This window comes from Odontomachus brunneus, unplaced genomic scaffold (assembly GCF_010583005.1).
Source record: "Odontomachus brunneus isolate Ranch 3 - 2012 unplaced genomic scaffold, Obru_v1 Obru_scaffold_015, whole genome shotgun sequence".
Lineage (NCBI taxonomy): Eukaryota > Metazoa > Arthropoda > Insecta > Hymenoptera > Formicidae > Odontomachus > Odontomachus brunneus.
Genome location: NW_022639465.1, coordinates 2,358,044 through 2,381,675, shown reverse-complemented (window position 1 = coordinate 2,381,675; position 23,632 = coordinate 2,358,044). Strand labels below are relative to the sequence as shown.

Genomic DNA, 23,632 nt, shown 5'->3' with positions numbered 1-23,632 from the left:
TATATATATATATATATATATATATATATATATTTTTTTTTTTTATGTTGGAAGTTTAAATATTTGTCTTTAAAAATCGAGAAAATAAGAATGCTTAGCGCTAGGTACCAATGTTATTAGTGTCCAAGCATTGATACTTTTATCCCACACGTTCGATTCGCCTATTTTCGTTCCGTGGCGTTGCATTATTGCAGGACTCAGAAATTGCCGCACGCATGACTGCCGGCTCGGTTGCGCACAATAATCCTGCCAGTTAACTGGCCGTACAATGCGCGTAGTTTAATTATCTCTGATGATCTCAATGCGACGGACAATGGCGATCCGTTCCTTTATGATACGCGGCCGCGGAGAAACCGGCGCGTCCAGAAGTTTGATGTTTCGCTGTTGCAAATTAATCGGATTTCCGATTCGCCAGATATCGTCGTCAATCGACGCGATTAGCGATTCATCGAAGACGAACGAAAACTCCTCGTCGAGTGCTCGACCGAGGCTAGTGGAAGAGTGATTCTTTCCGAGGGAATTAGCTTCTGGGAATCACTGAAGCGTTCATAAAACGCTCAAATCGTCTGCGTTCAGCAGAAGTAAACGCTTAGTGAGCGCTTAGTGATTACTATCTGTAAATGAAGTATACTTTTAGATTCTTGCACACGGAAGAATATCTTTTTATTTTCTCGAAGAAAAACGAAGATTACTCAGTTCACTTTCCTTCTTTTAGGCGATCACATTCGGTAATAACGTTGTAGTTTGCAGGAAAAAACTGATCGTTTGTTCACATCATTAGATCTGTTCGATGAACTTTGCACCAGTGCAATAAATTAGAGAGGGACTAGTATACTTTTCTTTAATTTGCAATAGTTTGCACTTTATAAATCTAACAGTTGATCATTTTGTCCTTTACAATCATGTCGCCATCGTCAACGCGAAATTCTCGGCTGACCGATCAGGAGCCTTGAGCGTTTACCAAGTGTTCACTTTTGCCGAACACAAAGATGGACGTTGTCTCTGATACAAGAGTCATTTCGTCGCGAGGGTGGCGCGAACGTGGCGAAAGAAGTTGTTGGAGAGAGCCAGTCTCCCGATTTCTCTCCTCCGTCTTTGACCGATCTCTCCCGATCGCCGAGCGTATCGGCCGCTCTCACCGACCCCCGAATCCATCCGGATAATAACGACGGCCCTAATGAGCGCGACGTATGACTCGCGCGGACTATAAATACACGGATTATCCGAGCGGGGCCGTTATTACCGGCTCTTTTCTCCAAATTGCCTGGGTCGTCGCGGTACAGCGCACATTCAGACAAGGCATACCCACGCTTCGCGTCGCCTCTCTCGCAGACGAGCGAGCGGGCGGGCGAGGGCGCGCGTGTGCGTGGCCTCACGCACACGCGACACACCTGTCCCAGCTCGCACGTACGCTCTCACGTACACGGGATACACCTGCCACCACAGAGAAACGCGCAATTCCACGCTAACTCGGGCGCACCCTCGGCTCTCCGGGAAGGCCCCTACGTCGCGAGGCGGGCGACCCTCTTCTTCTCTTCTTCTGCTTCTTCCTTTTCGAGGCGACCCACCTTTCCCGCTCAGTACCGGGGAACACCTTGTCGAGCGCGCCGCGCCGAGTAATCGAATTTCGAGGCGCGTCGCATCGTTCGTTCGTTCGTTCGGAAACGTCAAATCGCACGGTCGATCGTGGCAGAAACGTCGGGAGATTTCGGCTGCGAGATCGAGGCTGCGCGGGGGTCGGTCACGTAGTTGCCAAGTGGAAAAAGGAGGAATGCAACGTCGTCGTGTGAATTCGCGCGAGTTGCGATCGTGCGTGTTTCCTTCTTCTACGAGCCGAGCTTCCTTCCGGCGGAGCTCGATGGGATGAGACGCGCGCGCGAGCAATGGAAAAAGATCGTTGACGATTGTGTGACCGACTTCACGTCGCGCGATCGAGTTTACCATTAGGATGCGATGGTCTGTGAGACATGGAACGTAGACAGATATATGTATACACACACACACACACACACACACTTTTCGGACACAAAATTCTCCCGGCTATTTCGGCCGACACGATGCTCGACAATCGCGCAATTGTTTAAATCAATGTAAACATCCGACGTCAATGAGTGTTCAATCAGGAAATGCACATCACAACGAGGATACCCGGCGTGAATGACGTGAATGACGCGATCGTCAACAATACGTGCATTATCCAGCGCAACAATAGTTGCGAATCGCCGCTTAATGAATTCGCGCGCGGTTGCGTAATGGCGAAAGAAAGAGCGCGCCGGTGAATTTGTCGGGATAAATCGACAGCACGACGAGATTCAACGCAAACGACCATCAATGTGAGATTCGAGCGAGAGTATGGCCCGATCGACTGTATATAAACGATGAAAATAAACAAGAAGAAAAGATGAACCGTAAGCAAAGTGGAAAGTCGGGGAATTGACGATTCTTCTGCAACAAACGCCAAGATGAAGTTGTTCGATTGCACTCAGTGCTTAATGACGTTGCATCGGCGACGCAAGTCGCAGCGACGACGCAGCTACGAGACGACGGACCCGCTGGTGATGACGAAACGGCCGTCCAGCCGTCGCCAACGTCCTCGCCGCGGCGAGTCCGCCTCTTCGCGGAGAGCTGCTGGCTCTTCGCGCTCCAAGACCCGGCTTCTCAGCGTGGTGCGTCGATTCAGCGCGTCGTGGAGGCGAGGACGGGTGATCGCGAGGATGACGGTCGCGAGGAGCAAACTGGAGGCACGCCCGAGGCCGAAGAAGAAGTTGCTCGCGAAGACCGACAGACCGAGGCGCGTGGGAATATCCAGGACATTTAATAGAGCCTACTTAAGGAAGGAAATCGTGAGCGTGGAAACGCCGGGAGGCAACGACACCGGGCAGGAAGACGACGCTGGCGGAAGAAGGGCCGGGCAGCTTGAGCGTGAATACTACGAGCACCTGGAAGCACTCAAGTTCCTCATCGACCCGCCGCCGTGTTTCCGCAACACGGAGACCAGGCAGAACTTCGAGAACAAGTTGAACAGCCTGGACTTGAGGCGTATGAACACCGTGGCGATCCCGGAGGGACCCGTGGCGAATGGACGGCACCGGGACGCGAAGCGTCTCAACGGGTTCCGCTGGAGCCCGATCCGTGAAAATGGCGGCTTATGCGGCGATCGTGAGAGGTCGTGCGCGAAGACCCTGGACCGTATCGTGGAGGAACGTCTGAGGATCGAGCGGACCATGCTCGATCTGTTCGTCAAGGCGCCGATCTTGAAGAGCAACCACGGCGAACAGATGCCGTACGCGCGGGAGAATAAAACCGTTCGTTTCAAGGACGAGGTGGAGCGAACATCTGTCGGGCAACGGGCAGGATCGGAGGGCGGTGAACGTTACGATAAGGCGGAATCGAGTAATCGCACAAAGACAGAGATCACGAGGAAGAAGGACACTTGTCGGGACGGGCTGCTGGGCGAGAGTTCGGAAATGTTCGATGTCGAAACAAGGAACGGTATGTAGCGAGATTCGATTGGGCGAGCTGTTCATTTAACAGAAGATGGACAGAGAGAGAGAGAGAGAGAGAGAGAGAGAGAAAGGTAGATAAACCGAAATAATCCCGGGTTTGGGATTTTAATTAAAATATATATTTAAATTTGGGACTCAAGGATCGGTCTAAGTATGGAAGGTTGATTCTCCGCGTACGTTAGTCGAAGAGAAAATTTCGATATGTGCGTTTGACATATTGGACATTTTTATCCTCCTACAATTATATTAATATTAAAATTATATTAGTATTTAATAGCACTAAGACATTCGTGCTAGCTCCTTATGTGCCATTACAATTTCACGAAAGGTAGATAGATAGATAGATAGATAAATAGATAAATAGTAGGAGAAGAAAAGACAAGAGGAGGAGGAGGAGGAGGAGTTGAAGAAGTCGTCCCGATAAATATTCATAAAACCCTCGTAAAATTTTGTGAACAAGCGAGCGTTCCTTAAATAATGTAATCCGCCGTGGACGTAGATCGGAACTCGATAAGCAAATGCGTAATTCAATTATGAGTTTAATGAATGTGAGTTTGCGAGGCAACTGGGGCGCGGAACTTTGCGTGGCTCCACAGTGAACCTTCCTAAGCCGAGCGATCTCGGGCGCGCCAAGACGAACTGCTTGGCGACGCGAACGGGAAAGCGGAAGCAACCCGACTAGAAATTTATCCCGTGCACTGAGAACATTTTTAAAAGGAATAGTGATTATATATTTGAACGGGGATGCTGATGATAACGTATTTACTTATTCTGATACAAGATATTTTTCATACAATAAAATATACATTTTCTTGCACAGATTAGAAAACATATCTAAAAATATATTTATTCGCAGTGCGTACTAACGACTTATGTAAGAATTATTAATAATTACGGCCTTATCAGTTATGAGGACCCAATCATCTTGTATAAGCCAGATAACTGAAGCCAGATTGGGATCAACCTGATTCGGGCCTGATATGGGATAAATTCCTTGTCGGGGATGAATCTCGTTTGCGAGATTGTATAGAGAAAAAAATTTACTAAGTTTGGATAGAATTGTGAACATATTTGTTTAAATTAAGTAATGAATTTCTAAAATTAAAGAAAAAAAATTTATATTTAAAACTTCTTTATTTAATTTAAGAAAATAATATTATATTATAATAAAAGAAGTTTTAAATATAATAATGTTATACTTCAAACTTCTCAATTAATTTAAGAAAATAATTACTTAATTTACAGTATAACATTTTAAGTATAACATTATTATATTTAAAACTTCTTTTATTATAATATAATATTATTTTCTTAAATTAAATAAAGGAGTTTTAAATATAAATTTTTGTTCTTTAATTTTAAAAATTCATTACTTAATTTAAACAAATATGTTCACAATTCTATCCAAACTTAGTAAATTTTTTTCTCTATACAATCTCGCAAACGAGATTCATCAAATATGTTCACAGTTGTATCTAAACGAACGTTTTTTTGAAATTTAGTAAATTTTCTTCTCAGTGTACGCTAAGCGACGCATCGTGCATCGCTGGAGAAATAACCGGATGGCCACACGACGCTCGTCCGCGAAGTCCCGTCGCGGAACTTCGCGGACTTGCACAGCCCGGTGAACTCGAGCGAAGTATCTCTCGCGTCGATACAACTCACGTCGACTCGCGCGGCACGTTGCTTCTGTCGAAGCTCGATCGCGTCTATATGAGCGGTTCTTGCCGCTGCGAACGAGGCGGCGCAATTAGTAATGCGTCATTACGCTCGCTTTTCGAGGGGCATCCGATTCTTTAAATAGAGGATGCACGAAGGCTATATAAGAGCCACGTCGACGCTGTCAGCGAGCGCAACGAAGCTTTCGAGCTCGATAACACACACACACACACACACACACATCGATCTCGCAGTTCTCGCAATCTCAGTCGACCGAAGCGAACTGTCGTCGTTTTTTTTCTCTTTTTTCTTTTTATCGTTGTTAAACGCTAAAGTATTACTCAACTTCTCTACATCACACGGGTTACGTAAGGTCGTGATGTCGCGCCGAGAGTTTCCCGTGAGCGACGGTGTCGGACAATGCATCTCCTCGACGAAATTAACGAGGCTGCATCGACGAGACTATAATTATTATACTGCAGTTCTTCGCGACAGGCTTTTGCGCTTGACATTTATGCGCCGATATTACGGCCAATGAAACGGCACTCGATTTACGTCGCGAAGTGCCGTAGCCTCGAACGAACAATGCGCCACAGGAAATAGCAGTCCCCGTTTGTCGAGCGGGCTTGTTTGAACGGAAATTGTTCCTTTATCGCTGCGCGAGCAAACCGCGCGCCAGATATCCAAAGCAGCCATCCGTGCACGCGGAAAATGTCGTGAATAATAAACGTAATCGTGTTCTGACCGCGCGAAACGTTCGATTCGCAGTGAGTCGAAAGCAAATCATCGAAAGTTGACTTTAGCGCGATTCTCACTCGCCATCTTCCCGAGTCTCCTTGAAATTATATATCGGTCGAACGCTGAGGTCTACACAAACACGCGCGGAGCTTAAATAAATATCTACCCTTAGTGTTGGACATTACTTGAAAATTTTCTTTGACCGAAATAATTGGCAAATCAAGACAAATTAATCGTCTTGTATGTACACGCAAAAAAATTATTTAGTATCAGCTAAACAGCTGATTCAAACTTAGTCAAAAGGCTAATCGTTTAGCTGTCACTGCTAAGAATTGGCTATGACAGCTAAGATGCATTCGCTATGAAATACAAATATATTAGGTGACATTAAAAATGCACATTATTTGAAGTAGCTAAGAAAATGGCAGTTATTCCTAAATTTCTTATCGTATGCATATATTAAAGAAGTTTGCCTTACAGCTACAATCATTTGTTACAGTCATTTATTTCTAGCAGCTAATATTTCTCGCTGTAGCGCCTAAGTTTAACAGCGAATAAATTTAGCTTCGACATTAGCTGTCCCTAATTCAGAGTGACACATCTTATCTGCCACAGCTATTTTTTTAGCTCTGGAAGCTAGTTCTTTTTTTGCGTGTAATCACGATTGATAAAATTAATTATTAATCGATATATAATCAATCAAAATCAAAATTTGATTAACAATTGATTTCATCAGTTGATCAAGTTATTCGTGATTTTATAGATGACGATTGATGGAACGTGCGATCCATGCATATCAAGTTCCCAAAATTTCGAGTAAAGAAATCACAAATTTACCCAATAACGTCGTGGAATTTTTATCAGAACCTGACATATAATAAATAATCTGAACTATTTTAATAAAAATGTTATAAGTTTTCATTTAAAGCATAATTTAGCATATTAGGAATATCGTAAAATCTTACGCTGTAAAAAAAGAAGAAAGACAAAAGACACGCGTAAAAAAAGAAGAAAAACAAATGGAGGAATGAATGAGCCGAGGTGAAAAATTCCATGCTTCAGTGGCGCGTTATTAAAAGTGCGGGCTGCAAGGGCGCGGGTCTTAGGTCGCAGTTGTCTGGTCGCATGGCGTGTCGATCGATTATGCAACGGACAGAGTCGCCGGGCAATAAAATATGTCACGCTGACCGATTGCGCAACCGGCGAGCGGGGATCGAAGGAAATCCTTCGCGACGGGTTTGGCCGCGCTCGCTCCCTCGCTCCGCGGACGCAGGACGCAGGGCGCAGCCTGCGAAGGACGAAGATAGAAGACGCGGACCGCGGAAACGTGGGCTTGGCACCTTCGGGGCATGACGGGGCGCACCCATCGCATCGCACGTATTAACGCGCCCGTGGCGAATAACGCGAGCCCATCTCGCCCATCGGCTGAAAGTAGCTCGCAACGTTTCCTCTAAATCACCGGCGGAGCCCCGCCGTGCGACTCCTTCTCCACGGAGAGGAGAAGTTTCACAGCGGCGCGAAATTTCCGATTCCATGGTGTGCGAGGATACTCAAGGCGATGCTGGATACCGATATAATGCGGTTACGTAATTTTCTCTTTTCTTCTATTTGGACGCATCTGAGTGAAAATGCCTTTACGTTGAAAGTACAAACGTCAACGAATGGCTGAACAGTCGCATGAAATCAAGAAAAAATTGTTCATTATAGGTCGGTAAATGAAAAATTTTTGTTGATTTCATGCGACTGTTTAGCGTTCGTTTGTACATTCACTTTGTAAAAGCATTTTCAATTTGAAGAAAAGCATCCAATTAGAAGAAAAGAGTAAAGTACGAAACTACTTTAGGTCGATCTGCAGCGTCGCCTTAAGAGGAGGCTTTAATTTATTAATTAATCGCGTTACGCGCGACTAAGAGAATCTTCCGTCCGTTTGAAATATCGTGGGATTACGCCTCCTTGAGAGCAGCTAACTAACCCGGCTTTCAATTTCTACCTCGCGTTTCTGTACGAGAAGCGGCCTAAACCCTGCCGCGTAATCCCCTTCGATCCAATTACGCAATTAACGTGATATATTTTATCGTCGTCGCGTTTCTCGTTGCGCAACCGCAAGGTTACAACTCCCTGCTGCGTGATGTGATCTCATTTCTCCCTCTCTTTTTTTTTTCTTCAATTTTTTCCACGACCTCCCCGTGGAGCACCCCGTTTCTGGGAGACGCTCGTCCCGCTCGACGATCGACGCGATCGGGCGTCGACGAATTAAGCGACTCGTCTTCACGGGCGAGAGGGCGTTCGCTCGAGAAAGAACGAAAGAGCGATATAAAATAAAAAGTTCGTCACTTCCGGATCCCATGCGGCGTGGACGCGTGTGTCCGTGCGACTGCCGTGACGCAATGAAAAGTGTTGGAAAATAGATGGGTGCGCTCGCGCGACAGTCACTTCGCCGGCATTGTGTACTCGGAAGGAAGTCCAGCTCGGAAGCGGCGCTATTCATGAATTCCGAGGGGATTCTAGAGGGGACGTGCGTGTACGTGCGCGCACTTCTCTCCGTGTGTGGGTTCGCTAATGCGCCCTCCACTCGCGTGTCTCCTCTGTGCGTGCGTGCGTGCGTGTGTGTGTGTGTGTGTGTGTGTTTGTGCGCGCGCACGTGCGTTCCCGCGTATGCGCGCGCGTTCGCGAATATATCCGGGCGCTCTCTCATGGCGTTCGAAAAATAGTACATGTTCCACTTCGCAGGATTTTTTCCGAAGTTGCTGCCGCCCCGGGCCGAGAGCGGCCGGGGGAATGACGCTGCTCCGAACGCGACGTCCAAACGTCGAATTTTCGGCGCGATATCGCAAATTGGCGAGAGTGACGGCGGAATTGAATGTTCGCTCCGCCACACGTAATCGTGCGCGTGTGTGCGCGATACGAGCTCACCTGGATCGACGTGGAGTCGCGCACACGTGCGGGGGGAGGAGAGGAGAGTAGGTGGACGAAAACACGTGACTGCCCGCACTAAGGCGAGTGGGGAAGCGAGCGTGTTTCGTGGGTGGCGGGTCCCCGTTCGTGTGCTCAGTGCATAATCGCGATTCACGAACCCTGCAGCAGGTCGTGCCACTGATTCGCGCGGGTGGTTGACGTTTAACATGGGCGTCGTCGGGATTCTCGCCTAAATTTAACGCGCTCTCGCTGCGCGCGCGATGTCGCGAGGCCCTGTCGCGGCGCTTCTCTCTCGTTTGCTGCGCGCGTTCTCGACGATGTCACTATAAGTTGCGCGATTTCGCGCCGATTCGCACGGGTCTCGCTTGTCGATGCGCCGCGTGAGACGAACGCGGAGAGGAAAGGACCCCCGGGAGGATCACGCCCGCGTCACGCACCGTCTGAGGTCTTGGAACAGCAGTTCGCGATTGTCGCATGAATTAGCGTATAGTGTCTCGATTAATTGCAAGTAAAGAGCGAGTCGCTCTCCCGAGATACGCTCCACTCACCGCAACGTCCAACCGTTTCTTTCAGATGACACAAAAGTCGACCACAGTTACGCCAATCCGAACGGTGCTCTGAAGAACTGTCCCGGCGAACAACCAAGCGACGTTAAGAAAGGTAAGAGTTCTCGATATCGACAAAAGACGGATATATACTTGGAATGCTGGGCTGGACCACGCTTATTTGCATGATCGCTGGAACACTGTATATATATATATATATATATATATATATATATATATATATATATATATATATATACTGTTCCATTTCTCTCTCTCTCTCTCTCTTTCTCTCTTACTCTTTTTTTTCTCTTTATCAAGAGTTATCCTACGATTGCGATTGTCTGAGGCGATTTCTTTAAAAGCCTCTCGAATCGCGTCGCGCAGAGAAGAAAGCCGGACGCGGACTAGGTAAAACGGGAAGTGTATCATAACGAGAATAGAGCCGTAATCAAAGTGCCGACGGCGAAGAAGGCAGTTGTCGCGTTGGTTGCGCTCGAGGATTCAAACGCTTGAATGCTCGTAGGATATTCAAGTGAGCACAATCATCTTGAAAAAAAGGAAATATATTCCATTCCGGTCTTCGGATAAATTCCCAGAGAGCGTCCTTAAGCCTCACATCTTCCCGAACGTTGTTTCATTCTAATAATCTTGTTTGCCTCATAGTCAAAGCCGACAGCGATTCGTGTCCCGTAGAAATTCGCGGGAGGGATAGCAGCTGCAATTTCCTACGAAACGCGACCTCGCGCTGCAGCGGGAAACTTTGAAATCCCGTCGTTCCTCTTCCGTCCGGAACGCAACGAGGATCGTAGCGAGGTGTCGTCCTTAAACGCGAGAATGCGCCGAATGCGCTGAAAAAAATCGCCCGCGAGTGGGCGAGCGCGCGTAGCAAATCTTAGGGCTAGAGACGCGCGCGAAACCGCGCGAACCGTCTGCGGAAAGTGGAGACCGGGAAAGTTATACAGTTTCGCGAGGGGATCTTCCGCGTGCGAGTGAGGAGAAGGAGGAGCAGGTGGAGAGTCTCGCGAGCGCGCGTCTCTCTCTCTCGTCCCGAGGATCTCTCCACGAATTCGCGACATCGCAGGACGTCGCGACACGCCGTCAGGCTACGTGACCGACGCCGCGGAGGACGCCGCGATGCCGCAGGGGAACGCGCGCAACCGCAGCCGCGGCCGCAGGAACCGGAATCGCCGGCGGGCGCAGCGGCCGGTCGTCGTCGCGGAATCTCCGCGGAATGACGAAAGACGGGAGATGCGGCCGGAGGAGACTCCGGAGGCGATGAACGAGGCGAGCAGCGAGCGCGTCAACGACGAGGAAGACTCGAGGACGACCGAAGACGACTCCGCGACGCCGGAGAGTGGCGATCTTGTCGTCGCGAGCGAGGATCGCGGCGCAGGATCGTGCCGATCCCGGCCGGACGAGCGACGCAGGATCGAGAAGATCGAGCTGCGATCGTCCTGCCCGCGAATAGTCGAGATCACGACGATCAGCAGTTTGCCCCTCGAGGCAACGATCGGCCACATCGCCGGGGTGGGTATCCTGGAGACGGGAATCGGCGACAAGGCGACGAAAGACTCGACGACGGTGACGATATCCGAGCCCGTGGAGGCGATACGGCCGCTCGGTGAGCGCGTCAGGACCAAATGCACGAGGTTGCTGCACGAGGGCGACGGCGGCGAGGACGTCGAGTGGACGGCGAGGAATCGATTGGAGATTCGGGAGGTGAGCGACAGCGACGCCGAGGCCGACTGCGGTCGACCGACGATCGTCGTCGAGATCGAGTCCGACGCGGAGAGGGAGCCGAGCGGTGCGCGAGATCTCGCCGCCGAGCATCACGGGGGATCGAAACCGAGGAATCGGCTCGGTCAGCAGCAATTCGCGTCGCGGAAGAAGCTGGCCAAGTCGGAAGCGGAATATGCGACGTTGATGTGGGACACGGTGATGCCGAGGGAGGTCGAGAGGAAGCTGCGGAATTTCATCGAGGATCTGCAGCTGCCGAGCTTTTCCGAGGAGGTTACCGAGGAGGACGGCAGATTCTCGGAGAAGCTGTCCCGGGAGATCGCGCCGACCAAGTCGGCGGAGGCCAAGTCCCCGGAGAAAACGGTTGCCGCGTCGCGCCGGAAGACGAGGAAGCGCGCCAACTCGGAGTCCCATTTCGCCAACAACTTTCTGGATATCATACAGGAGGAGGGCGAGCGGCTGTCGGAGGACGAGGCGCAGCACATCAGGGACTTCATCAACAGCGAGATCAGTAAGTATCGGCGGCAGGAGGATAGGCACTCCACCGAGAAGACGGTCGATCCCGCTGAGGTCGAGACGACCGAGGGGCGCGTGTGCGACATCACGATCAACATCGACGCGTCGGAATGCGACGCCGCGAGGAGTGATCGCTGCGAGGGAGACGATTCCGCGACGAGCGAACCGATGGGCGAACCGCGAAGTAACGCAAAGTCGCACGATGAATCTGACGAGCCCAAGGAGCTCACGACGAACGAGAAGCGAAACGACTCGAGCATCGCTGATCCCATCGACGGGAGAATTGACGTTTCGGAAATCGGCGCGGTGAGCGACGTTGACGAGGAAGAATTAGCGAGCGGCGAGCAGGAAGACGTCAATAATAACTCGAGCGTAAAAAATATCTCGACAGGAAACGACGTGAATGACGTGAAGCGAGTAGAGGACGATAGATCGCTTATCAAAGTCGAAACGGTGAGAGGATCGGAGGAATGCGATTTTCCTCGTCTGGATCCGATCGAAACGCGCGCGGTCGATAATCACGGCGCGCCACGAAGCGCCGACGAGGTTGCTCGTGCGTTGCGGAACGGAGCAACCTCCTCGTCGGAGGAGAGACGGCCGTCGCCGCCGCCACCTCCTCCCAAGAGATCGTCTAGCTTGGGCCAGGAACCTCCGAGACCACCGACGCCATTCGAAATAGACTGCATCTTGAACGGCGCAGACGTTCAGCAGCCACTGGCGAGTTGCGAGATCGAAGTGGCGAAGGAGCGAGCAGCACCACGACGATCGGAGCTTTCCGGAGGAGGCGGAAGCTTCTCGAGGTCCGGCCAGCGGCCTCGGACTCGCGCAGATGAGATTCGCGGTTTCCCGCGTGGCTCCTCGAGTATCGTTTGCGTCGATGAGATGCCTCGAGGCCACGCGAGGCAGGTGAAATTAGTGGACACCACCTCAACGACGAGGAATGCCGCGGAAGCTTCGGGCGCGGGCGGTCCGCCGATCGCGTCATCGGGTATTCGCGACGCCGGGACGCTCGGCGTCGCGCTGCCAAGCACGGCCAGCACGGAAATAACGCTTTGCGAGAAAGGGAAGCGGCTCGTGACGTCCGCTGCATCGACGGCGCAGCGTTTGGTTGAGCGAGACGCCGACAGGTCGGACAGCCGACAGGTGGACGAGAACGAGCCGTGCGAGTGTCCTTCGGCCGAGGAGAACTTCGAAAAAGGGTCTCCGAAGGCGAACCGAGACGCGAGCGCGATGGCCGGACAAACGACGAAGGGCGACGATAAGTCGCACGCGCATCCGAGTTGTTCAGTGGAGAATAACTCATCGGTGTTTCATCGGGCTCCATCGGGCGCAAGAGAGCACGAGCGGAAGCTCGGGGAAGAGGAGGAGAACGATGGCCAGAAGTCGATGTCGAGATACCGTCACGAGCGGACAGTGAAGAGCGAGACGTCGGAGACGAGGATAATTGAGCGACGCGAAGAGAGCTCGAATGTTAACCAGCGCAATGGTCCTCGCGATTCCAAGTATTCGACGTGGGAGTCGAGGCGCGAGGAGAAGTACGAGGAGAGGCGCGAAGAAACGCACAGCTCCTCCCGGCGAAGCGACGCGAGGAATTCGTCCGACGACGACGACGAGGCGAGTTTCCGACGGGCGGCGGACGTCGCGGCGGCGAATCCCTCGCCGGAGAGCAGCGAGCCGGCGGACCTTCAGGGGCACGACTCGTCGACGAGCAGCACCGACGCATCCCAGAGCACCGTGAAGCACTGTCCGCTGGAGGAGACGTCGCTGACCGACGTCAACGCGATCATCCGAGAGACGAAGAGCGACGATTCTCAGGAGGAGCCGGACGAGTCCCTGAAACGGAAGCTGACCCTGCTGAAGAACGGAGGAGGACTCGCCGCTGGCGACGTGTCGGGGGAGAGCTCCGAGTCGCCGCAGCCGGTTCCTTACTCGCCCGTGGAGGACCTTCGCTACACGCCGTTCAAGACCGACGACGAGGACATGTCCGCGAGAACGCGAGTCTTTGAAGACTCATCGCCGTTAAGTCTCACGAGCGCGCAACCGTCCTCCTTGAGGGAGCTCTGCGTGAAGAAGATCCTGTCGCTGCCGTTCGGGCCGCGAGTGATCGGTGAGATCGCCACGACGCCGGGACTCGACATCTTCGAGAGCCTGCGGACGCTGCAGAGGTTTGTGAGTAGCGTGCCGAGCGCTCGTCGCGATAACGCCCGATTAAACCCGCATGGAGTGATTGATCGACGGCCGCGCGGCGCGGCCGGACTAACGAAAGCGACGCGTGGGAGCGAGCCGCCACCTAACGACCTTGAAAACGCTGTTTCAGAGTGCGCTAAATTGTTGCCAGAGAACGTTAATATTGAGACTCGTTTATCAGAGTCCGAGACAGAGATGGGGCACCGTTGGCGAGGCCTCTCCACGTCGGAGGACCCGAGACTGTTGGTCTGCCTGTCGCCGTCCCAACAGGCCACGTCTGGGCGCGCGAGCGCCGACGCCTTGCTGGATCTCCATCGGAAATTCTTGAATCGGTACAGCTACCGCGAGGAACAGCCGCAGTGTGTCCCTCTGCCGCAGTACCGGGTGCAGGTGCGCCCGATGGCGTCCTCCTCCCTCGACCAAGGGGACGACGACGCCAAGGAGTCACCCGAGCCACCCGCGCGCGCCCTTCAACGTGACACTGTCGGCAGGTCGAGCAACAGGCTGCTGGAGATCATCAAGGAGCACGCCGACGTGAATGTTTCTCGGAACGGTCCGCTCGCGGATCGCCGCTCGAAGATAATGAACGGCGAGTCCTCGAATCGGTGCACTTTCGGGGGTCAAGAGCAGCGTCTCAAGGCCGCTCGTTTGAGCGACTGCTTGAATCAGGCTAGATATGATTGCCGGAGCGCCGCCGCGGACGAGCTATTCTTGGCGGCGGCGGGGGACGAGGCTGGACGCGACGATAAGCCGAGTCACGTGGCTCAAGGAGATCAGTCTAGGATTGCGACACGGTGCGTCGGCGGCCATCGGCCATCGTCGAACGATGCCGCGATAGCTCGCGATTCGAAACCGCGTCGACCAGACGCGTCCGGCTCGTTCGCGAGGAGCTCGATCGCGCCGAGCAGCAGCGCCGTTGTCGATCGATCGTCGGGCGGTGCGATGGACGCCGGCAAGAGGACACCACCCTGGAGAACGGTCGACCCTGGCAAGCACGTGAACCCGGCGTTGATCGACGATAAGTTGGAAGTGCCACCCTTGCCGAAGCGCACGATTACGGTGGACAGGTCGTGCATCGACACCACGAGCATCTTCGATCAGAATCCGCCGAGAAGCCACTTGGAGCCACGGCGGGGCCACGAGACGGCGGCGGAGAAGCTCAAGCACGTAGCAGCCGCGGAGATCATGGACAAGCTGAAGAAGCTGCAGACGGAGACGTCGCGACGGCTCGATGGCGACAAGAGGGGCTCTCTGCCGCAGGAGTACTTCGCGCAGCAACTCAAGTATATCGAGATGTTGGAGGAGCAACTAAAGAACGTGATATTGGCCGAGGAAGAGGAGAGAAAGGCTTTCGAGGAGCTGCAAACGCACGTTCGTCGGACGCGACGATGCGACGACGCGAAGAAATCGCCCCTCATCGATATTCCTGAGGAAATGCCGGGGAAAACCGGCCAGAAGACTTCCGCGCGTGAACGCAAAATCCCGATCGAGCTGCGCGACGATACGACGACGGGCGAAGAGTGTGCGCGGAGCAAACCAGAGGAGTGCCGAGGACTTCCCGAGGAAAATCACCTCACCTCCGAGAAGAAGAGCGAGCCGCCGGAGGTCCAGGCGGAAAGCTGGCGAGAGAAGTCACGGAGAGTGGAGAAAGATCGCACGGAGACCATCGACAAGGCGGGTAGTCGACAGTTCCGCAGGAAGGTGCACCACGAGAACGGTGTACACGAGGAAGAGTCCTCGGAGAGTATCGAGCACGAAGAGCACCACGTGATCAGCGGGAAGGGAGCGGCAAGAGCACCGAAGAACGTGGCGCCCAAGTCTCGCGAGAACAACGCTGACAAGCGTCGCGCGGAAACTCCGGCAACGGAGACACCGAGGAACACTGCCACCGAGGTTGCCGAGAACGCGACGCGGTCGAGCGTTCGCAAGAACGTCGCGGCGAAGAAACTTTCGACGTTGCCGACCAACGGGGAGGCGTTTCGCCAACGAATGTACGACGAGTATGTGCACAAAGTGCTGGAGCGGCAGGAGCGGAAGAATCACAAGGTCGTGAAAATCAGTTCTCACGAGGACATCCGCAAGGTAAACGGCGAATCGAGCGGCATGAGCGCCATGGCGAAGGAATTCATCGAGAAGGCGCGTAGCCGGCTCAGCAAGTTCGGAATCGATCTCGACGAGAACGGAACGGAACGCGAAGAGGAGGAGGAGGAGGAGGAGGAGGAGGAGGAGGAACGTCGGGGGAACCGCACGGTGATCAAGGCTAAGTGTCTGATCGATGGCAAGGAACTCGAGGACGCTCGGAAGCTGCCGAAACACCTGCGGGAGTTCCTGAAGATCTCGACGATGACCGACGACGACGGCACCGAGGGCGGTGAGTTACGGCGAATGGGCGATGGATTGCTGTGTTGCTCGTCGTGTTGCGAGATTGATGCCGATGGTTGATGGCTGTTCGAGATGGCTCCTTGCCCGAGGATGTCCCGACGAGGCGACCCCTGTAACAACCACTAATACGTAGCGCTCGCGCATCCTACGCGATGATGCCGTCCGTAGATGCCTAGTGTTTGTCGTCACTAACGATGTTGATGATATTATGCTAATTGTCCACCTATCCACCTGGCGCCGAGTACGCTAGAAGAGAGGCTGAAGCCGGACGAAGCGGATGGGGCGAACAAATCGTCAATTTTTCGTTCATGTTCATTCTGATTGTTCCTCTCACAATCGATGGATCAATCTTCGCGTTGAAACGAGATCAGTGTTGGCATTGACTGATTAAAATTTCCTTTGATTGAAATAGTCGGCAAATCGTCATATATGTAGTCTCGAGTAATTGGTAATTTATTCGATTGATGAAATTAAGGGGAGATCTTTCTTCAGATGGTCGAGAAATAGAAAGAAAAATTTTTACGAATTTTTTTCAAAAAGGGATCAAAATTTAAAACATTTATATTTCTTTTGGAATACTAACAAGTAAATCTACCCAAAAGTTACACTGCGATTTCTTTCTAATTTGGCACAAATATAGAAGTACAAAAAATATTGAAGTCGTATTTTTTCATTTTGGCCCACTTCGAGTTTCACGGGCAGTTTAAAACTTTTTAATGTTCTCACTCCTATCATCAACAACAATAATGTATAAGAAATAAAATTGAATATAAAAAAATTAAATAATTTTAACAAAATCGGTATAGCTGAGACACGAACCATTCTAAATTTCTTTAGCCAAGATTTCAATCGAGATATTTTTAATCTGTGCTAAATTAATTAAAAATTGTTCGAATCTCGAATTTGGCGATTTGTGCCAAATTAGAAAGAAATCGGAGGTTACCTTTTGGGTAAGTCGATGAAATCAAACGATGAAATTGTTTGCAATTTTACATATGATGTTTGATTAATTTGGATGATTGATTAGCCGATTATTTTAGTTAAAGGAAATTTTTATCGATTAATGGCCGATCACACTGGTCAATCACACGGGGCACACGTACACGAGGATCGTGAGCGGCAATTTCGCGTGAGCGATCTGACGTTGGTTCAACAAGGTCGTGAATGAAATAGTTGAGATTTTCCGAAAGATCAAGCGTGCTTAGACGCACGGCGTCGTCGTCGCTGGATCTTGCTTTAGCCGTCGGCGTAAACAAACTTTCTTAATGACAGCGATACGCGGCAACGAAACGAAATCTCATTACTGTCTTAAATACGTTTTCTCAGACAACTTCGCGATAGCGAAATTAGTTCCCGGCGATAAAGATGGAAACAGAGAGAGAGAGAGAGAGAGAGGGAGAGAGAGAGAAAGAGAAAGAGAGGGAAGGAGGAGAAGAGACAGAGGAGAAACAGAAAGAAAGAGAGAAAGAGAGAGAGAGACGGGTGAGTGAGCGCGTGCAGCAATGAAATCACTTTGACATAAGTCGGTATGCGTAATTGTTTCAGTCCTATAAATTCGACTAATATTTGATATCACGACGGGGCAAAATAGATCTCGCGCTGCAAATAATAAATTTCATCGTAAGAGCGACGCGCGAGCACGACGTTAATGAGTACGGCGTATTCGCGTGCATTTTTAATTAACGAGCGTTCGCCTCCCGAGCGTGGAGTTTTCGCGCCGCGAGGCGCGAAATGCAGTTTAACATTTTGCAACGCGCAAATATACCGCGATCGACACGCTCGTGCAATATTTTGACATTTATTCGTCCGCGGCGATCGATCGGTCGGTCGGTGCGGCGCACACAAGATGGAAAATTATTGTATTAATTATTGTATTAACATTTCAAGTCTCGTCCGCGCTCGCGTGAGCGTATAACGAACCGCGACATCTTGCGCGCGATAACGAATATCAGCACGGTGGCTCGGAGGCCATCGCGAATTGCGTCACGTTGTGTTCGCGTCCCTCTCCCTCTTCCCTCCCGCCCTCTCGTCGTGCCAATTAGTTACGGAATACTTCATCCAAGTGTCGCGTCGTCACAGAGCGATTCTTCGTCTCCTGTGCGCGCGCGCCCCCGTTTCTCCGCGATATTAAAATCCACGATTCACTCGCGCGACGTGACGGGCGCGATCTCGTTTGAACCTGTCAACGAATTCCACTTGATAAAGTTTCTCAAGCAAGTCTGGCCTGATAACGCACACGACCTATCCGTCAGGGTCAGGTGATACCGCGACTGTGGGAGGAAGAGCGATCGCGGCTCACTCCTCTTCTATGTCTAGCAATCGTCACGATAGAGCCGTCGTGCGCTGCAGCTCTCTCGTGATTCATTCGAGGATGTAAATCTAAATATAAGCCCCCTGGCGAGAAATAGGCCACCGCGCTCGTAGGACGCGTCCGCCATCTCGGCGGAACCACCGTCTTGTTTTCGGCTATTTTGAATCACCCGCGTTATGTGGCCTACTGGCCTGCTCGTCCGCACGCATCCTGAGATTACTTTCGTCGCGTCGCCGTCGTCCGAAAGAAACTTGCCCGCTGCGAATTGTCTGTCTACATACTCGAGCTGTCGTCGATGACAGATAGGCAGATAGATTTATATTTAGCGCCCTAGGGTAGGGTTTGTACACCTTCCAGTGTAAACAGAATGGTACACAAAAATGAAAGTACTCTGAGAGAAAGAACATGTAAGAAATGAGAAATATTTATTCGATGGGCATTAGTTATTTGCAACAATATATATATATATATTTTTTTACTTCGAGAAAAAGTTTCCTTTACGTGAAAAAAAATGTAAATTTTCCTGAAATCAATTTTGTGTGAAAACTACTGTTTATTCTAGGGTAAACTCGGATAAGATAGCTATATTTTTTTAACATGCAAAAAAAATACATTTCTTATTGTTATTTCTTAATAGTGTTTGGCACTACTTCACTGAAGCTTACACTACATAACATCAGAGTTAAAAGGGAAATACTTCAGTGAAATTATTTATTACAAAAATATCAAAACATGAGCATTGGCCATCTTACCTAAATTTTTAAGACAAGATAGCCATAAGGATTAGATGACCCATACATATTTTATGTTTAAAATTCTGTACCTATTATTTTATAAAATAATGAAAAAAACATAATTTGACATATTTATTTCAGTATAGGCTATTTAATATATATTATTTGTGAAAAATATAACATAAAATAGAAACCTCTATTACAAAACTTACATTCTAAATTTTTGATCAAAGCATATTGCACATAAGATTTAATTACTGTAATATTGAAAGTAATTTTTGAAATATAACGATTTTCGTTTTATAAATGTTAGAATGACAGTGGGCCATCTTACCCAAAATATGAGTGAAAGACGGTTATAATAGTACTTATAAATAAATAGTGAAAACGAAATTAAAAATACATGTTATATTACAATTTATATACCTGCTTTATGTATCTAACGTTGATTGCGATAACTTAATTGTAATTTATTCGACGTTACAGCAAGTTTTAGTGGACACATGAGAAATTTTACAGGTAGTGGAAAATAAGAATATAGTATAATATTCATAATCTTACTATTTCGAGAAATGTACTCACATACTACGATAAATACCGATTATCTTTGTGATTGATTATACAAACGCAATGTTTTGCAATTATTAGAGAAATTGTAACTTATAACCATCTTTCCGGTATGGCCATAATACCCGAGTTTACCCTATTTAAGCGCATAAATTCAGATTCCAGTAAACATGTTATTGGTATCCAGCAAATAAATGTCTTTTATTTTTCGAGTATTTTTTCTCTCATTGTAAAGACGAGTCGCTAACACGTGTTTACAAATTGAGAAGGAAAGAGAACATACATTATCGAAATAATTATCAATTTCGTATTAGAAAAGGGGAAAAACAGATTCAGAGAGAAAGCGAGAGAAAAAGAGAAAGAGCAACGATAGATGAATAATCGCAGTTCTTGTTATCCCGAGAATTATTACCTATTCTTTCGTTCCTAAGTGCCTCCTCTAAAAGCTTCGAGAAATCTGTATCATTGATGCTCGAACTAGTCAGTTCACGTGTAAATAGTTATCAGATTCTCCTGTCGCAAATTCAGCAGTGAAATTGATCGTCACGTCACTATCTCATCCGGCCGAAATTCGCCCCTTCATCGCACGCCGCTCTTTCAGTTTTTCTTCCTTCTTTTTCAACTATTTGCTTGTTTGCGAATGCTATTTAATATCAGAGCTGTGCAAATAGGTCGCGCGAGCTGCAGCGAGAGCGCGTGTCTCGTCGAACATTTCAACGATTAACGACAGCGCGAAAATTGAGATTTTTTGTGTTTTTTTTCTGTAAACACGATTATACGTAATAATTGAAGTTCCATGTAGGTCACGCCCGGTGTCACATCGTCGAGCTCACATTGTTATCTTGCCGCGACCGTGCGGCCGATATCGCGCTCTCGCCTATTATTATTATTAACTCGCTACGATTATTTGTATTTCGTAAGTCGCGTGAACCTTTCGGCGCGGTTACCGAAGCGCACGTTTATTTTCTATTCTAAGTTTAGCATGAAAGTTTAGCCGCAGCGCGCGTTCCGCCGGAGCTGTATGTGCGAATTTAGATATCCGCCTCAGCCGACTCTTCGCCAGCTCGCGTATCAATCGACAAATTGACCCTTCGTTGCAACTAAAAAAAAAAAAAAAAAGAACGAAGAAAAGAGAAGAAATGAGCACTCAGAAGTCGCAACAATTTCTCTATTCGTTTTTCATTCTAACATCTCTCTAACGGCTCTCTCGCTAATGTTACCATTACGCGTCGTTCAAAGTCAATTTATCGCACCGCCCTTTTTTTAGTTCTTTTTTTTTTTTTTTTGGTGAATGTGGGCATGCTTTTTTAATCAAAGGGAGTGGCCGCAATGTCGCTGCAAAGGGACGAGACAGTGAGAGCGATCTGCTGCACGAGATTGACAAAGCTTTGAGATTCGGCCGGGGATTTCTACTTGAACAAGGTGCGTTCGCCGTTCCGCTTGATCATTGATAGCATGCATTACGATAGTACTGTAAGATTATCTCCTGATGTTCTGCGATCGAAAATCACGTGACATATAATCAGCTTGACACCGGAAACACGAAAGAGAGCGATACCAAAGAAATTTCGGAGACGAATATATTTCGGGACGAATCAGAGTCTTTATTAAATTTGTAGCCTCTGGATGCTCTTCTGCTCCATGCAATTAGTGAAATTGCGTCGAGTGGAACGTGATTCTATTTGAATAAAATAGTAATTTAACAGTAATAGCGATATAACTGGCGTGATAATGAGACCCAAAGGAGGGCGATACCAAAGGAATCAACGGCAGCTTTTATGAGATTTTCTGGATATTTTGCTTCGGAAATTACTCTGAATGGGTGATTTTATAGAGAATAATATATATGAAATAGTGATTTAATAGCAATAGAATATAATTAATAATCTTAATGGCAAATATCCACGATGTACAGGCGTTCGCCAATTAAGATCGGATCCTAGAGAAGATACTCGCAGTACTCGGAATATCTGCTGGCGTTTGATGAAACGATTCTCCGATGCGTGCGTATGTATTCAGCAACGTTGGCTGACGGTGAATTCGAAATTGTATATAAAACGACGTCGACGTCGGCGTAGTAAGCGACGCGAGCAGGAGGCGCGGCACGGCGTCGAGCCTCGTCGGCGTCGCGACGCCTCAGTCGGTTGGCACCTACCGTACTTTCCCGTACCTCGTTGCCGAGAGGCTGTCCCGTGGAAACACAAAGTCGCCGCGTTGTGCAAAAGGAGACAGAAGGAGTAGAGAGAGAGAGAGAGAGAGAGAGAGAAGAAAAAGAAGCGTTAAACTCGTAAAGTGACGATGTTGGAGAAAAGTGAGTGATCTACTGCGACATCGTCGGCGTATTGTCGAATAAACGTGTGACGAAATCAGCAAAATAGGCGTTCGGGGATTCTCTCAACAGGTAGTTCCTCGCAGTCGTAAGAACGATCGACACTCGCGTATCCGCGATTTCCCGGAGAACGACGGATTCTTGCGGATAATCGCAAGTTTCGCGGGGAAATCTCGAACGACGCGCGTGGATGTCCAAGTGGCGGCGGAGGGAATTCAATTTGAAAACGGCATGACGTCCCTCAGTGTTGAGACTTATCGCGGAGCTCGGGCGAATTTAGCGGCCTTCGCTAGTGATCGCGAAGTCAAAATCAACTTTCGGGGCGTGTCGCCGTGCTGACATTTAACATGTCGAGGAATAAAGCGATCCACTTCGCTTTGTCCTTCTCTCCGCGGCCGTCTCATGGCAGCTCATTAAGGTCGCTTTTATATTAATGAATTGCGGGCTCATCGTGAAAGTAACTCTGAAGAGCACCCGAGACGGTATCGGACGCGACGTATAATGGAGAAGGGTTTCGCGTCGCGCAATGTTAACGTTGACTCGTGATAAGCATCGGGGTGCCCCGCACTGACGGTGAGCGGTTTGGCTTTCGGGAAATTGTTCCTTGAAAAGAAAAACACTGTGGCCGATTTGTTATCACTTTGATATTGCCGGGCAATTTTCGCAATACCTCAGCGAGCATCGCTGTATAAGTTACGGGGGAATGTAATAACTTCGGAACTGCAGGACAGGTTGTTTGACAAAACGCTGTTTGATGCTTTCAGAGAACGTTATGTTCGTCCCTACGTTTAAAGCCTCGTCAGCGAAACCAGGTAAATTTGTCGGAGAATCCGTGTGGTGTATACGTGTGTGTGTGTATGTTGTGTGTGTGTGTGTGTGTGTGTGTGCATGCGCGCGAGAGAGACTAATCAAGTTTCAATTTTTGTCGTCGTTGCGCGTATTTCACATGTATTTCACATGTATGTATGTGGATGTTTGAACAATACTATTTAATCCTACGATATACTCTCGATAATATTTAGCTCACATTTTCGAATATTTACCAGACGACGAGAGAATATTCGTTAATTAATAAGCTTCCGTTAATTAATCGACTGCCCGTTCCAATGTGGAATCGGGGACGAACTTGAAAATGTAGGAGATGAATTATAAGCAACACCAACCGAAATTGCCATCGAGAGTACATCTATGTTGTGTTAACAAAGAGTCACCCCACGGACGGACGATGTAATAAAATTAATGAAGTGTAGGGTGTAGCCGCACGCGTATTCTTAACGGCGAAATCGTAATTAAGTTCTCATCGCGCCATGTCGCGCGCGCGTGTTGTATATATGTATGTGTGACGTGTTGCTGCGTGCATGCTTCGACGTATAACGCATGTCGTAATCTCGTGCCGTAATCCATCCAGGTGAGACAGGTAGGCGTGCATTAATTTCGGCGGCCTGTCACGTAAGGGTGTCCTCCCTGCGGTATATCGATATTGCCCCCCCCCCCCCCCCCCC

General features: G+C 49.3%; 2 protein-coding genes across 2 annotated transcripts in view; both read left to right on the top strand.

Annotated features, from left to right (window-relative positions):
- LOC116841370 overlaps window positions 1–23,632 on the top strand; it is a 122,599-nt gene that overhangs the window by 60,137 nt on the left and 38,830 nt on the right. Inside the window, exons 5-8 of the mRNA XM_032809198.1 lie at window positions 9,393–9,479; window positions 10,449–16,166; window positions 21,119–21,223; window positions 22,895–22,942. Coding sequence (XP_032665089.1) covers window positions 9,393–9,479; window positions 10,449–16,166; window positions 21,119–21,223; window positions 22,895–22,942 — 5,958 coding nt within the window. The remainder of the gene's footprint in view (window positions 1–9,392; window positions 9,480–10,448; window positions 16,167–21,118; window positions 21,224–22,894; window positions 22,943–23,632) is intronic.
- On the top strand, window positions 24–3,645 carry LOC116841366. The gene has a single exon (XM_032809189.1). The coding sequence runs from the start codon at window positions 2,463–2,465 to the stop codon at window positions 3,498–3,500; it is 1,038 nt and encodes a 345-aa protein (XP_032665080.1). The 5' UTR covers window positions 24–2,462; the 3' UTR covers window positions 3,501–3,645.